Below are 16,816 nucleotides of genomic sequence, written 5' to 3' on the forward strand. Positions count from 1 at the left end.
TAGGATAAACCCATTTAAGACATTAGAGAAGCATATTTCGTCTTCATTTTCTTTACTTTCATTTTTACGTTTTAAAAAAATCGTTACAATAATTACATTTAAGAAGGTAAAAATAAAAGGAAAAAAAAAAATCTTTTGCGCCTTATGCATTAGTTAATGGGATCTTTAATAGAAAATAACAATAAATAAACAAAAATTCTTTTGCATCAACATAAATTTCTGCATCACTTCACACAATCTATATTTGTGCCGAATATGCGAAACAAAAAACATTAAATCTTGATTTTCTTTTTATTCAAATTACATCTTGATCTATTCCTTAAAATATTTTAAAATTTTTATGGATAAAAGACCATATTTGCATCAAAGACATTTCTACTAATGTGTTTTGTCCTAGGTGTGGTTTTAATCGAGAGTCAATTAGTTCGAAATCTACTTCTATTTGACAATATGTTGGTGTGATGTTTCACATGGATGTAGTCACTATGGACTTTAGAGCTTGGTTGCATCACCATGTTGAGGATTATCAAGGAGTTCTTTTTGCAGTTATTTGTTGGTGGTTATAGAAGTCATGGAATCATGTAACTTTTAATGAATCTAAGTGGCTCATTTAGTATATTGTTTGATGCATTCAAAATATGCATTTGGTCATCACACATTCTTTGGTCAAACCAATTGTGAGATGTATAGAAAATTTAGTTTGTTGGCAACCTCCTATTGGGAACACCATTAAGCTTAATATTGATGGTAGGTCTCATGGGAATTGGGTAGCTTGGGGTTTAGAGGTTAAGTTTCATGATGTTTCTGGTATATGGTTTTCTGGTTATTTTGATTCGTGTGAATTTTCCTTTAATTTAAATATAGAATTATTTGTTATTCTTTATGGTCTACAGTTAACCTGGACTAATGAATATTATTTTCTTGTAGATGAATCGGATTCTGAGCTTGTTATTCATCTCATAAATAATGAGATTGTCCCAATTCATCAATATGCTCCTCTTATTTATAGAATCCACTCTTTGTTATCTCGTGCATGAAATGTTAACTTTATTCGTGCTTATAAGGAAGCAAACGTTTGCACTGATTGGATATGAAAATAGGGTGCAACTTCATTCTCACCTTGTGAAGTATTAAGGCGTTGTTCATCTTCTCTTAAACACTTTGTCAGTATTAGATGTTGTAAGAACTTAGTTTATTGAGTAGGTTAGTTACTATCTCTTATATTTATTTCCTAAACATTAAAAAAAATGTTACATTTTGATTTGCATCTAAATATGTAAAACAATATCAATAAAGAATATAACTCATATTTTGATTATAATCTATTAAAAATAGAAAAGAAAATAAGAGTGAGAAAAAAAATTTCATCTTGTTTAACATTTGTTCATTTAAATAAAAAAAGAAAAGACATTAAAAGAAAGTGAATAAAGATGAAATAAATAAAATGCAATAAAATAAAAAGAGAAATGAACTTTTAGTTGAAATTAGGTTGATGCAATATCCATCATCCTAAAAATGATGAGATAAAAGAAGAAAAAGAAAGAAAAGCAAGTTAGACCAAAGACTTGCAAAAATAGTTCAGACAAAAGTTAGAATATAAAATAATAATAACAATAAAAAAATAATAATAATAAAATAGGACTACTTGGTTTAAGTATTCGAGAACATTTTTATTTTTATTTTAAAAAAATTATATAAGTTCTACGATTAGGAATTAGTTCTTAATTTTTTTATTAAAGAATATATTAATTTTAAAAAAATTAAAAAAAATTATTCTACATTACAATGTTGAACTTTAAAAAATTATGTTACTAATCAAGGAAAGCCTAATTCTAGCATTAGAAAAGTTATTTACAATTTAACGATTATCGATGCTAGCGGAGGAAAGCAATTTGCATTTACCCCTACATGGCCCTAATTCCTAAATATCAATAAAATAATAAAAACGTTTTTTTAATGATAATCTCTAAGTAATTTTCCATGTTTTTGTAGATGTCCGCTGTTTCTCTTGATATTAATATTTTTAATGGAGGTAACTCTCTTTTAGAGCGTATCATAATAGACGAAAAATGGCAAAAGAAATTCCTATTAGTGTTTTTATCAGAGTATTATTTATCAGCATATTGTTACAAGATATTAAGACTAATTCTGCAGGTACTGTTCTAACTAAGATGATATTCTAACAATTACTCTGCGACAATGTAATTCGTATTATGAATGTAGGCTGACACTGGTCAAGATTTCATTTCATCTGATGTCGCTGCCTTTTGGTTAGAGTATCGTGTTTGTTGGGGCATGCATCTTTACCAAATGAATATGGCATCTCTTACCCTCAGAAATATATATATGGCGTCTCTTGTAAAATTTTATAATAAAACAACATTAGTACGTTGTTATAAGATTTAACATTAGTTTTACACTACGTAATAAAATTTTATTTTGGACCTCTAAATTGAAAACATATCCCATTCCATAGTACCAAGAATTGTAACTCCTACCTGTTAAGGAAAGAATATTATTAATACTTTTGCAGAATCAATAATTTAATCCAAATCTTGATTGAATTTTTATATTAAACATAAAAAGGCATCAAATTGCATGCCAGGGATTCTAAAGTTTTAAGTTTTAAAATAAATATAACAAATGAATAACAACAAAAACAAAATATAAGACTAGATGTATGAAAAAGGAAGTGTGGAATATTAAAGAAAGCAGAAGGGAGCATAATGTTCTTATTATAAACAAATGACAATAACACCCCTAAAGTTTCTTAACGTTGTACAAGATTAACCTCATTTTTAAGGTCTGCAACAGTATCCCAAACAATATTAAGTAATCCTGCCTAAAAAGGTCAAAACGAAAGAGGCAAAATATACGTCCAGAGCCGGAGCCCCACAAGAAGACCACACAACACAAGGTCGTACCATTTCAGCTAAGCATGACGAAAAGGAAAATTTCCCATTACCGTATAACGAATGACTGGAGATTGGAGACTAATACCTATTTTTCTTTTTAGCTTCCACATCCTTCACAAACAATTCTACTCAGAATAATTATACAATAAGTTTAAATTTGGAGCACTTCTCCCAAAGTGATTCAAACCACGGCACTAAATATTAATTCTAGCGTGAAAACTTATAACTATATATTTTGATTGCATAATGATAATTATTTTCATTTACACCTGCTTCAAATAACCAATAAAATAACAGTATTTCCGATATGAACATTCAACATAACCTCCACGGGGATAATAGTAGATTGGAGTAACATTGGCACAGACTAGCTGTTTGGAGTCATTATTAGTCTCTGGAAGCAACCAAGATCTTCCAGACAAAATCAGGATGCTATTTTCTTTAACAAAAACTTGAATAGCACATCTGAGAAGTTGCAGAATAGACTCCGTGTCAGTAATCTAAACATTATGGTAAATGATGTATACTAGCCTTGGTCTTTGGGATATTATCACCTGACCCACTAACAATGGTATGTCCTGAAAACAGACACATAAAAAGTCGCACGAACAAGTAGACAACTCTCAAATTCCTTGAATGTGAATTAAACTGCAAAAGATTGCATGAGATTAGCTAGACCACCTGCGCCATTCAGACTCAGATACATACACAAACTTGAACTGGAAATCCGAAATCCAAACGTTATTCTAAAAACAATCCTCACTCATTTGGCTTGTTTTTAAATTGCCATTTAAAATGAAATGCAAGTCCCTTCAGAAACTTGTTTAACACCAATATTACCTCCTGGACTCCTTGCTTCCAATGGCTCTTTGATTGAATAAAATTAAGACATAAAAACTTTATTGATATCATCAACACTTAAAAGAGCACAACCAAAAAGACTAGCATGTACATGACAAGTGAACAGAAGCACAGAAACATGCCTAATCTTGCTGAGCATGATTTATCAAAGTAGGTGCAACAGAAATTGGCACCACTTCATTATATTATACAACATAAAAATACTGAGCACCTGAAGCAGGTCAAGAAAGTTCAAATCCAGCATTTGAACTGATAGCATATAGAAGCTTGGCTCTCAAAGTGCCTGGACGTTTGTATGTTGGTAGCTGTAATTATGAGAGGTGGAAAATAAAAGTGTAAATAATTCAGGAGTATAACTAGAGATTGCCTAAAAATGCCAACAATTTTGTCTCCAATGACTCAAATCACTAAATAGACATGGCTAGTTAGTGGACATCCAAAAGTCCCTACTTATTGCTTAGAAACCTATTTATATGATATTTTGATGCATAAGATTATGAAAATTTCGAGATCCTCATGTTCAATATGTCATAACAAGTAAGCAACATAAGGATCTTCACTTTTAAGTATCTCATACCAAATCCAAATACCTTATTCATAGATCTTAAAAAATACTTGGGAATGTAGGAACCTATCATGCTAAATGACTCCTACGTGTTTGGTTAAGGACGTGTTCCCCTATTACTCTATCATTAGTACCTTAAGAGTATTGTAGCAGGTTGAAGCTGATGGAAGCCGATCTACATCTTGTCCTCCAATTGTTGCCCAAAGAGGAACATCACATGCAACCTGCGTAAACAAATAGACAATAAGTGCTAATCAATGGAATCAAGACATTTTATTATTTCATTAAAAGATGCACTATTTTTAGGGATTCATCCAGCACATAACTGGATGACGATGTTGCAAACGAGAGAGAGAAAAGCAGAACTCCTAGAAAACAAAGGCTGGTAAGGCTTTCGACTCAGCAAGCAATTAAAGCAAATAATATCTAATGAAAGAAAAACTGCTTCGTGCATAAGTCCCATCTATGGCAACAAGTTATTTCAGATAACTGATTAGAAGAGTTCAGGATGTTTTGCTTCCTACTCTACTGTTGTGCTTAACATACACTGCTTGAGTAACAGAAAAATTACAAACCATGCCATAATCTTTAAAGAAAAGCAGAATGGGAACAAAGAGGAGTTGGTATAAATAATTTTGAATTCCCATCGAACATAAAAGATCAAGAACATACCTTGTGGATGGCAAAAGGTGGCTGCAAGTATTTGAACCCAAGTAATGGAGCACGAGAACAACTGGTGACAAATTTAAGAAGCATACAGCGTTCTTTAGGTTCAAAGCCTTTAATTACCTGTACACAATTGTCAGAAAGCACAAAATGAATATAGATGTCTTAAAATTGGCATCTGCACAAAGTAACATGCATAAACTCTTCATTATAATTCATGAGGCTGAAAATAATGGTCAAATGTCACATTATTCAGTAATCAACATGTATACTTTAACTATGGAGGATTTACTTCAACTATAAACCACCAATCTCAAACTACAGAAAATACAAAGTAAGAAGAATGCTAGTGGCATTTTCTCTAACACTCTTTCTAATATTATCTCTATTATTGACTAGAATTTTTATTGGAAATCACAAATTTTGATGGTCCCTGCCACTAACTCAAGAGAAAGACTCGTTAAATGAGATGTGAGAATAAAGAGAATGTTAGAAAGAGTGTTGTTACTTGTTAGCAACTTAGCATTCCTCCATAAAGAAATAACTTGGACTCTTGTCAACCCATCAAGTGCTTTTACTCAAATAGGAATCTACATAGCTATTGTATGTATCTGTCAATTTAGTTTCTAGAACAAAAATTTGATTGTTTGGTTTGAAACGAAAATGAAATTATCTGTTTCTGTTAAGTTTTCAGTGGTTCTACCCTCTTCTGGAAGGAAAAGTTAGTGCCCTAAAGTCCCTCAATTATTTTGACAGTGTCATCAGTGGAATGGAATTATTACCTAGTTAAGTCCAGCTTATGCAAATGTATTGAAGATAATATAATAAAGAACATAACTTTTTACATCAAGTCATTAATTCTTCCTACAAGCAAAATCAGCAGGAAAGAAAAAATCAAATATGCAAAATTTGCCATATATATGGAGAGAGAGAGAGAGAGAGAGAGAGAGAAAGGGAGGAGGGATCAAGTTATTCAAAGAGTAACTTTAAAAAAGAGTTACTTTTCATCCTCACCCTTTATTTTCTCTCAATTTAACGATTCTAACGAGCAACCTATCTTTGGCTGTTAGATTAAAAGAAAATAATGGGTGGAGATGAAGAGTAACTCTTTTAATGTTACTCTTAGAATAACTTGATCCTTCCTCATTTTATGCATGTGAGTAATATCGAGATGCCAATACCTCCCAAAATATCTTGATTGTCCGGCTTCCCTCATTATAACCACCAGTGTATCGAGTGTTATTTTTCAAATCATCAATGTCAATATCATAATTGCCACCTGAAAGCAACTGCATTGTAGTATATGTAAGATATCTTGCAGGCAAAATGAACTCATTAACACTCTTTCTTCACAGTATGAATCACTGCACATTGGCTGTAGTTGGTGAATAAACAAATGTATCGTGATTTGGAGACTAATAAAGATTTTTCTTTTATTATGACATTTTCCTTTACACAAATTAAAAACTACTTCAAAACTGACACAGAAGAAAATAGTAAATGTAGAATTCTGTCACAATAATGTTCTACTTTCCTTTGTGCAATAGAGAAGAGGAAACAGTAGACTCGCAAACAAAACCTTTTCAATACACTAAGAAAAAGAAGATACCTGATTAAATTCACTAGCATTGAATAACTTCAACCAGGATGGAGATATAAGATCAGTTAACCCTCTATAAAAGGCATTTGAAAAGGGCAATATCTGCAATTGCAACATGTCACATATATATACCCATGACACAACAGGGGATACAAAAGTGAATAACCAGCATTACATTACATAAATGATGGTAAAACCTGTTGATTAAGTTTGTAGTCTGCCATTGCATGTATGTACTGCATCTTGTTCTCATTTGTCACAGAAATATCTTTGCCACCAGACTTAAGTTCAACCACATACCTTTTCCCCAATGATTCTTCAGTAACTGTGAAATCAAGACAGAGCTCCTTGACATCACCGTCATAGTTCTGCATGAATTGGTATGTGAACCAAGGTTGTTAAACTCAATAGTTTACGTAAACTCATGGAGGTTCCCTAAAATCGACTCGTAAACTCATAAGAGTTTACTTACTTAATATAAAAATATATATTAAAATACTTATAAATATCATAATAACTCAACATTTCAACAATAAAGTAGCAAAGCTTAGTAGTATATTACTACTTAATAAGATCAAACTATACCAAATCAGTTACTAATATCAAAAAGACAAACAATCAATTAACAAATTATAAATGTAAACAAATAGTAACAAATAACATTTTGACTAAAATAGAGAATGAAACAGTGGGTCATGGGTCAGTGTCTGCGTTTTGAATTTTGATTGTTCAGCAAAAAAAATGGATTGTTAAAGCAAAATAGGGATCTTGCGAACTGGTCAGGTGATTAGAGAGAAAAAAGGGTTAACAGACCTTGAATGCTGATGGGTCTTGCCAACAGCGGAGAACAACGGAGGAGATGAGAAGCAGCAGACTGAGCAAGCAAAATATCATACTCAAGAAGCAACAAAGAAGAGATGAGAAGCACAACGGAGAAGAGACAAGAAGCACTGCAGAGAAGGGATGACGAAATCACAGTGGAATAGAAGAGAGTGAGGGCTCTGTGTTGTTGTGAATCAAAATGGGACTAAAACGTAATGCATGATGTCATTTTGGGGGCAATTTATTTTAGCCAAAACAGAATTTCCCAATCAATATTGAACTCACAATCCTACATGATTCTATCCAATTTTGCTCGAGTTAGCACGAGCACACCCAAAAACAATTCTGCAATTGAGTTAGCTCATGTCAGTGGAATAGAAATGTATACTCATACAGGTTTCTGAGCGCAATCACGATTTTGATAACCATGATGTGAACCTTCCAGTAGAATGGTAAAATGCCAGAACATGAATACACAGTATACACTCAAGTCAAACTCAAACATAATCAAGTTTAAGATTGTCAATTTGTCATGAATAATACTTTTATTATAGTTATATAACATCCAGCTACTACACCTAGCCAGCAAGACATGGACTCTTTAAGCAATGTTCATATACAATACTATTTATGCTTTAGCAGGATTGCAAATGAACCAGGCTTGTCTACAGAAGGAGGAAAAACTTAGGTGTCAAGCCCGCCTTAAACCAAATCAAAATTCAGATTTCAGAAAACATGGATCCTTATATAAAATAATGTGTGGCATTTTTTGGTTTACCTTGACATACATAAGATTCCTGTATAGCTCTGGATCAAGTGTCGATAATTCACCAAGAAAGCTATATCGTCCCAGTAGCTTTTGTACAAAAACATGGGAGAAAGAGTAATCGAGTAATATTCCTTCATAAAGAGCTTTACCCACTACTCTTCCAAGAAACTCGATCATTTGAATACCATTCTCCAAATATCTGGCAGATGCAGTTGGAATTAGAAGCCTGTCTGAAGTTGAGGTTTGGGAAAAGAGCCCATATCTAAGACAAGAAAAAGTGCCAGTTAATAGGTTTATAAATTCACTCTCGAAATAGGCAATAACCATGAAATAAAAGCAAACAAGTACACAATAGCTTGTCAAACTTACTCAGGAGAAAATGCTGCTTTAGATAAGTCAGTCAGAAACTCTTTAGATAATCCACCATAGTCCAGGCCAGCCTCAAGAAGGCCGCATTCACTGACAAATGATACATGGATGGATGACTTCAACCTTGATCCAAGGGAATTTAATTGCCGAAATCCATCTTCAACAATATGACCCCGGCGTACTACTATCTCAATGGCTCGTGAACCAGGTTCAGAAATTTCACCAGCCATTTTTCGGGATGCTTTATCCATCTTGATGAATTCCCGAAACATCTCAACTCTATTTCAGTGGTAAAATATCTGATTGAGTACTTTCTATAATCTATCATGGGTTACATTCAAAACAAAATAACAAATGAAAATGATTTTGATGACTGGTCGCAATCAAATATCCCATCTAAACTCAATCACTACTTTTGTCAAGAGAAAAGAAAATCCAATTCAATCACATTGATCAGTACTCTCGTTGACAAAAGTTCTCTTTTTATAGTTTATTCTCATTGACAAAACCCTAATGCTTAGCTTATAATAATTGATCAGCCAACAGTAAAAGGAACAATATATATATATATATATATATATATATATATATATATATATATCGGTGTGTGTGTGTGTGACCAGACAACCAAATTAAGATTAACCTTTCTTTGTAACCTGTACTTTATACTCACATAAGAAAACTTAATAAATCAAGCCATGCTGGCTGCAACCTGGTCATTAGCTTTATTTTATTTATATCTTATCCTTCTAAAGTATCAACTGAATGTGACAGCTGAAATGTCATACAGATATAAAGTACAGAACAACATGATTACATAATACATATATCACAAAAAGCAAGAGTACTCTTAATGGTCAAGGAGATAGTAGTTACCTCTCCTCAAAAGGGAAAACATGAGGGACGATGGTGACAACAGAACCTACACTCAGTGAAGCTGATGAATCATCAGATCTCAGGTTGGCTGCTAAAACTTCATGAGTTCTGGCAGCAACTGCAATTGGTGGTCGGCTCTTTTTAGCAGGAGAAAGCCACAAAGCAGGAGGACAAAATACGTGTCTGCAATCCCTTTCATATAGTAAATGTAAGCATCTGACAGCACAATCCATGAGAGGCCTATTATGATGACCACTAACATGGGACAAGCCATTGTAAACCAGGGTATTTAGCATTGACGCAATTCTTCTTTGCTGCTCTATTTTGAATGGAACCTAACAAGGTTATATGCTGAAAAATTAGATTTTGCAAATGTGAATTAACAGAAAAAAGGACAGGGACAAGGGAAAACCAGGCAGTTACCTGTTTCTCATAGAACTCTATGTCATCAAGAACTAAAAGCAGGTGAGAATAGGTCGCACAGAAAAGATGAAGCATAGCAAACATATTCTTTGGAATGCCTTGTGGGCCATGCCTCATAGGTTCTATGTCCCATACATCTGATGAATCCTCATTCAACCTACTAGGCTCAGAGTGACTTCCAACAGAATCGGTGCAATCTGTTGCTGCTTGTGACTTACCTGTAAATTTATGAAGTACATTCACCCACTTATTAGCCCCGTCTTTACTGATGTGTTTTTGCATCTTCCCAAAGGCTTTATGTTTGCTGTTTTCACTTGTGTTATTATCAGAATTATATTTGTCTCCAGAAAAAAAAGAATCCTCTAGTACATCCCACAATCTCACAAGAAATCCAGGAGTGAATGATAGCATGTTGAGAACTGATAATGACCCACGAATTGGACTCAAGGCTGAAAATATTCCAAGTAAGTTAGAATAAAAAAGTGCAACATCACACAATTCTAGCTTCCCTAAACATTCTAGGCTATTTGAGAGCACAGTCTCAGCCTCATTAGTGGCATTTCTATCTATTGATTCCAAAAGATTTTTGAGATGCCACTGCTGACAAACAGGCCTAAATTGATCCATGTATGACATTATTAAGGATTCATTGGTTGCTTCACCCTCATGCATTACTGTATCAACTGGCCGTGTTGAACTATCAACATCAGTTTTTAGGGCTTTGCTTTTCTTTCTGATCCATCCAATATTATTGAGACAAGCCAGTAGGGCCTCTGCTAGAGTAATAACAACACTGACATACAATGCATAGTCTAAACCTTGATTGAAAGATTCATTCTCATTCCCCGTTGCTAGGCATATAATGTTAGTGAGGGCCCAACCAACTGGTGGAATAGCCTTGAAAGAGACAATATTCTCTGATTTGATGAACTCTGACATCTCCATCAAAACTTTCTCTTTCAAAATCTGGCATTGCCTGTCGGAGTTTGATCAGTTCTGATATGTTTGAATCATAAATCATAATCTATGAAATTATATGATCTTATTGACTTGACAGGTGAAAGCTTAATAGAAGGCATATTAAAGATTAAACTTCAAATTCTAAAAATTCAATTAAGGCTCATTATTTTTAATTTCATCTGTCACAGGAAAGCAGCATCTCAATATATCAGAGAGAGGTTTTCCTTTACCATCAATAATATAAAATAATACAATTATGCACACAAAAAAATGAGAACATATTCGATAACTAAGGGTGAAAATTCACCTTTGAACCATTATTTTTTATTTTACAGAAAAATATATTAAGAATTTTTCCAGTTTAGAAGTACTTTATCTATATATGATTATATTCCTACATATAAATGGTGAAAAATAATTAGATAGTACATTAATAAATAGAAATAGCAGAACAACCATTTGCATTGTCATGATTCCAATACTAATTGTGTGTTTGAGAAAGGTTATAATCTCTCATTTAAGCTGTTTTCTTAAAGGGGGAAAAAACTATTTTGGAACAACAACTTCAATTTGTTAAGTTTTTTTATAAAAAAAAAATAATAATAAGTTGTTTTTATGAAGCTGAAAATTTAAAGCTTGTGATTATTTTTAAGTTTTTTTATAAATAAGTTGCTTTTATGAACAGTTTTTTTTTCCCTTTTAAATTGATTTACTACATAAAACTCTTTTTTTTTTTTTTTGTATCTAAACGAAATTAAACATCTTAAAATCACTACTCAACAAACTTGCCCAAACAAATTTCATTATGATGATAAATGATTATTAAAATAATCTAATTTTCACAGTTTCTCCAAATATACTCTAAATGGTAGATACTATAAAATATAAAAATTAGCTATTAAGCAAAAAAGAACCATCTTTGATTTAGCAAACTTACAACTACAACATCAAACAAATTATATATGCGTAGAGAAGCTGAATGTGCATGCACAATCATCAACTGAATAAAAATAGTCAAAAATTCGAACAGAATAAAAAACAATATAGGAGACCAAGTTGTCATTAAATAAAAGAGCAGGCTAATAATTTTGCAGGCGAGATGTTCTACATTAATGATGCTTACCAATAAAGTCTGGAAGCATGGAAACAAAATAGATTTGTGCTTTAAAGCAGGTAGAAGAACAGGTGGGAGACGTTGCACTAGACAAGGTATAGTCAGCAGATAAACAAGATACTGCTTAACAGCATGGTTGACATCCAGCATACCAGGCACTTCTACATCATAGTTTGTCAGATAAAATGGCCGCATAGCTAAAGTTATTGCACTTGCAGTAATGAAAAAAAATTCATCTGCCTGGGTGATACTCCTTGACTGAGAAGAATAATTATCCAATGCACTAATATATCTGGAAATAGACACATAACAACCACTTTTATTATCCCCCATGAACTGAATTAAATCTTTGACTGCTAAATCTGCATCTATGTGGTTGTCATCTGTAATGCCTTTCCATCCTTTCAGATCAGTTAACATTACAAGAACTCGCATAGCTAGGGATGTAACAATAGTAATATCTTGAGCCCCTGAATTGCATTCACTAAACTCTGAAAGAATGAAAAAACTAAGAGAAGTCAGCTGTTGTGCCTGGTATTTCCATGTTCTTCTTTCTTCAGTTGTACCCGTTGCCAGAAAGCAAAAGTTCTGCTTTGTATCTAACCAAAGACCAAAAAAAGATCCATTAGTAATGTATTAAGTAGGTTTGTTAACAAAAGGGAAATAAAAAGGGTGAGGGTGAGGGGGCAGCTCCTTTAAACTCTCAAAACTGAGAAAAACAGAGAGCAACAAAAAGTATCTTGGCATTCATAATTTCGTATAATCTCGTTATGTTACTACAATAAAATAAATTGCATAATCGGAAAGTGAACTTGAAATCCAATAGAACATCTGAATGAGGGGATATACCAGAAGATTTCAGGCTTTCCAGTAGGATTGTAAAGCACAACTTCATCGAATCTATTCTCTTTCTGTGGACCTTCTGATGCTGAGTTGAGATACGGGTGATAAAAAACAGAAATGGTCTCAACAAATTGTTTGAAATCCAATTTGCTGTCATCATACCAGAATAATGATTCACCACTATCTCCCACTCCTGCTGAAGCTGCAGAGAAACCATCTTTGAGACCTTGAAGCGCCTCCATACTCTCTTTTAACATTAAGAAAGAGGTGTTATTTCTCCATTTGATACAAACATGTGAGATGCAAATGAAAACTATGAAGATACTAATAAATTGCAGTTTCCAACTTTCTAACTTGGACAGTTTTTTCTATACACAAGACTAATGAAAACTATGAAGATACTAATAAAATCTCCTAAGAAAACTTGGACATTCAATATTACATTTCACTTTGTAACCAATGGCTTCTCTAAGCATTCGAGAAATGACACTCAATGACAGCTCCAAGACGCAAAACCTGACATAAAAGGGAAGGTCACAAGACTGACTCCATTGTGGGGTCTAGGGAAAGGTAACACATTCACATGGTCCTGAGCATATAGGCTGTTTCCACAACCAGAACTCGTGACCACAAGATGTCAAGATCACATCAGGCTGCAATTTCAATTGCAACAAGGTTCATTAAAAAGCATGGACATTGCATGAACACTGACGATATTTCTACTTGTATTTCTTTTTTTAATTTTTTATACATACCACTATAAAATTTATTTATCTTTTAGTAACCATGTTATTGATACGAAGTATTCATTAGTTTCGCCAATGATTAATCTTTGTTGGAAAACCTAGTTGGCCACCTTTAGTAGGATCTGTCCTCCCAACCACGTTTTTTTTTATACACAAGACTAAATTCAAGACCTTGCTTAAAAGAACCAAGTTCAATACCACTCGGACCAATGACCTTTTCGTACATTCCACTATAAAATTGAGTAGAATAAAGATGAGATAAATTTTAACATTTTATTATGTCTACAATGGTCCATACTCTTCTTTAAAACACGAATTCTCTCTTCATGATTTAAGATTTCTACTTCTATTAATATTAATTTTAGATTTTTTTTGTACAAATCAGAGGTATGGAGGCAATCTTACTCAAACTAAGTAGAACTACTATGTGACAGCATGAGGCGACAAAACTCTTCTCTAAGTATATAAAGTTGTTGCATATCTAGGAATCGAAGTTGAAACAACTGGTTAAACCGGAAGAACCTCGTATTACTCGATCTATGTGCTCGGTGATAGATTAATTTTATATATGTTATAACTTTGTAATACCATATAATTTTTAAAATTGATGATATTCGGGCATCTATGTGGTATGGTAATTTTTAAAATTGGACAAATCGGAAGCAAAGACGATGAACCTGAATGAAGAGAGCAGCAGCAGCAGCTCTTTTTGCGTAATTGCGAAGTTCTCTTTCCTGCGAGACCTTTTGAAGAAGAGCGTCTCGCGTTATCTCCTTCGCACTTGCTCCTCTCAACGATACCTAAACGTTAACAACAATCTTCCATTGTCAGAATCAAAATCAGAGTCACTTGAATAATTGATGAATTGCAGGTAAGAGGAGTGAGTGAGTGAATGAGTACCTACCTGCTGTTTACGAGTTCCGTCCATGGAAATCACCAAAAGAGGTTCAATTCCATTTGCTTCCCCTTTCTACGCTCTCTAGCACCCAAATTTTTTTTCTTTGCTTTATTTTCAAGTTAATTTTCGGTGTGCAAAAACAATAAGTATGTTTTAAGTTTTTCCGTCATAAAAGTTGACCAGTAAATTTTTTTAATTTTATCGAAAACAAAGTATTGTCATTATTATTGGTCAAATTTCCCATGCCTCCATCTGTCCGTCCCTTCTCTTTTACTTCGTAGCGTGTACCTTACAAGGCTTACATAGTTATAATGAATTTCCCCTATGAGACAAGCTTCCTTTGTTTTAAAACTCGATAAAATTAATGTTTACAAAATAAACTTAAATTGTTAAATATAATCAAAATGTGTCTTTAAATAAATTTAAATTTTATATTCAAGGTGCATCGTATATAACATTAAAATAATTAAATTTATATACTTTGACAAACTAATTCGTTATAATATTAACAACAAATCTAATAAGAGTTTTGAATAAAATAAGCTTTCGGAACATTACAATACAATATCTTCAAAATAGGATATGCAACTTTAAAATAACATCTCCTCTTATCTTAAATTGATCAACATATTTTCAACACCATGTCTTAAACATTATCAATGTCAATAACATACAATATAATGCATCAAGCATATTCAACACAAATACCTGATTGTTTAACATACAACTCAACTCAACTTTTAATTAGATATCATCTATAGACATTATATTAGATCGATGTATATAGAATAAACATTTATTGACCTACAACATGTAACAAGTTAATGTGCTTTATTCATGTTTACCAACTCCATCATAAAACAACATTTTAAATTAAGGTAACTTGTACCCATTATTATCCAACCCACACCTAATGTGAATTAGGTAAAGATCCTTAGGCCCTCATGCTTGGCGTGGCAAAGTCCCATGCCTATTCTCATTTCAGGCAAAAAGTCTTTGTTTGTCTTATATCCTACATCACCATATTGGTGTTTGATGTCGTTTAAGTAAAGAGTTTTTGCTTAATCACGTTGGACGCCACTCAACTAGGGGCCTAATGCCACAAAGTTAGAGACGTTTTTCTCTCCTCACACTCGATTTCATTCAAAATACGCCTAGTGTGACTAGGCCAAAGACTTATCCCTAACCCTAACCCACGTTTGACACCACCAATCTTATGCCCGTGCGTGAGTGAGATAGAGAGCTTCCAACGTGAGTCATACTCGACACCATGAAGGTGCACTCAACACAATAGTGAAGTTTGCACTTGACAAAATCATGATTTTGCTCAACCCACCTAAAATTCAGAAGATTCCACACATTCAATACAAAATATAACATATATACATCTCAAGTATCTCCATTCTATCATCATAAACAACATGCAACTACAATTTATTTCAAATCATCAAGTTCTTTCAACATATTTAAGAAAACACCCAAAATAGGGATGACAATGGGGCCTCATGAGGGCAGGTAATAGTACATCCGTCCTCGCCCTGCTGAATGAAAATTAGCCCCACACCCACCCCATATTCGTGCGGGTATCCATTAAATGGGTATCCATGATTTTCTTAAATACCCATGGATATTCATGGATATTTATAAATTTTTTAAGAAATTAAAAAAAATATATTACAAATAATTTTAAGTTTATATTTAATGTCATTGAAATATTAAAAATAAAAATTTAATGTTAATTTTGAACTTGTATTTAACATTAATTTTGTTGAAATAAATAAAAATGCAAGATAATCAATAACTTAAAATACATCAATCTCACAAGTAAGTGAAAGTCTCATATCACAAATATGAGAGAGTGAAGTTTAAGGGTTATGTGGTACAATGATAATTAGGATATTTAAAAAATATTATTAAATGGGTATCTGCGGGTATGAATATCATCATACCTGCTCCCGCCTTGTTTATAATCGAGTAAAAAATTATTCGTCCTCATTATCTGCAGGTATCCAATTAACTTATCCATTTATTATCCATAGCGGGTTTTACCCACAGATACCCGCAGGTGCGGGTATTTTTGTCATCCTTAACCCAAAACCTACAACTTCAAGTCTTTTATCTCGAATACCATTACAACTGCATATTACACAACAATCATGCAACACGCAACTTCAGAAATCAATAACAAACCAAGTTCTAGCTCCCTTTACCTCAAAAATCTCTAGGCCAAGAAGAAGGGAAGAAGGAAGAAGAATAAGAAGAATAAAATAAATCAACAGACAACACAAACATACAACATTAATCAACAACCTCATATAATTAAACAACATAAACAGAAAACACATGCTTATAATGAGGTTTTTGAGGAAGAATCACCTTATAAGAGAAT

The 16,816-nt window shown here is 33.0% G+C and overlaps 1 protein-coding gene and 1 long non-coding RNA gene across 6 annotated transcripts; one reads left to right on the plus strand and one right to left on the minus strand.

The window, feature by feature from the left end:
• The first annotated feature begins 264 nt into the window (after positions 1 to 264).
• Positions 265 to 1,267, plus strand: LOC145959149 (uncharacterized). Its single transcript, XR_014434885.1, has 2 exons — positions 265 to 747; positions 928 to 1,267. It is a non-coding gene; the product is annotated as an uncharacterized LOC145959149 (long non-coding RNA).
• Positions 1,268 to 3,092: 1,825 nt separating this feature from the next.
• Positions 3,093 to 14,592, minus strand: UPL7 (ubiquitin-protein ligase 7). 5 transcript variants are annotated; one of them, XR_014434884.1, is made up of 16 exons: positions 14,434 to 14,592; positions 14,207 to 14,329; positions 12,790 to 13,030; positions 11,950 to 12,539; positions 9,867 to 10,832; positions 9,444 to 9,778; positions 8,568 to 8,846; positions 8,208 to 8,460; positions 6,805 to 6,975; positions 6,617 to 6,709; positions 6,189 to 6,296; positions 5,014 to 5,130; positions 4,476 to 4,565; positions 3,988 to 4,081; positions 3,470 to 3,563; positions 3,093 to 3,380 (listed from the first exon to the last, which is right to left on the minus strand). XR_014434884.1 is itself a non-coding variant. In XM_083077639.1 (15 exons), the coding sequence occupies exons 1-14, from the start codon at positions 14,455 to 14,457 to the stop codon at positions 3,998 to 4,000; spliced, it is 3,474 nt and encodes a 1,157-aa protein (XP_082933765.1). In that variant the 5' UTR covers positions 14,458 to 14,592; the 3' UTR covers positions 3,093 to 3,563; positions 3,988 to 3,997. The 5 variants fall into 5 exon arrangements, 3 of the variants coding, with proteins under 3 accessions (XP_082933765.1, XP_082933764.1, XP_082933766.1); XR_014434883.1 differs by having other exon boundaries at positions 3,470 to 4,081; XM_083077639.1 differs by having other exon boundaries at positions 3,093 to 3,563.
• Between the last annotated feature and the right edge of the window lie 2,224 nt (positions 14,593 to 16,816).

Source organism: Cajanus cajan, chromosome 6 (assembly GCF_000230855.2).
Source record: "Cajanus cajan strain Asha chromosome 6, NIPB_CcT2T_4, whole genome shotgun sequence".
Taxonomy (NCBI): Eukaryota; Viridiplantae; Streptophyta; class Magnoliopsida; order Fabales; family Fabaceae; genus Cajanus; species Cajanus cajan.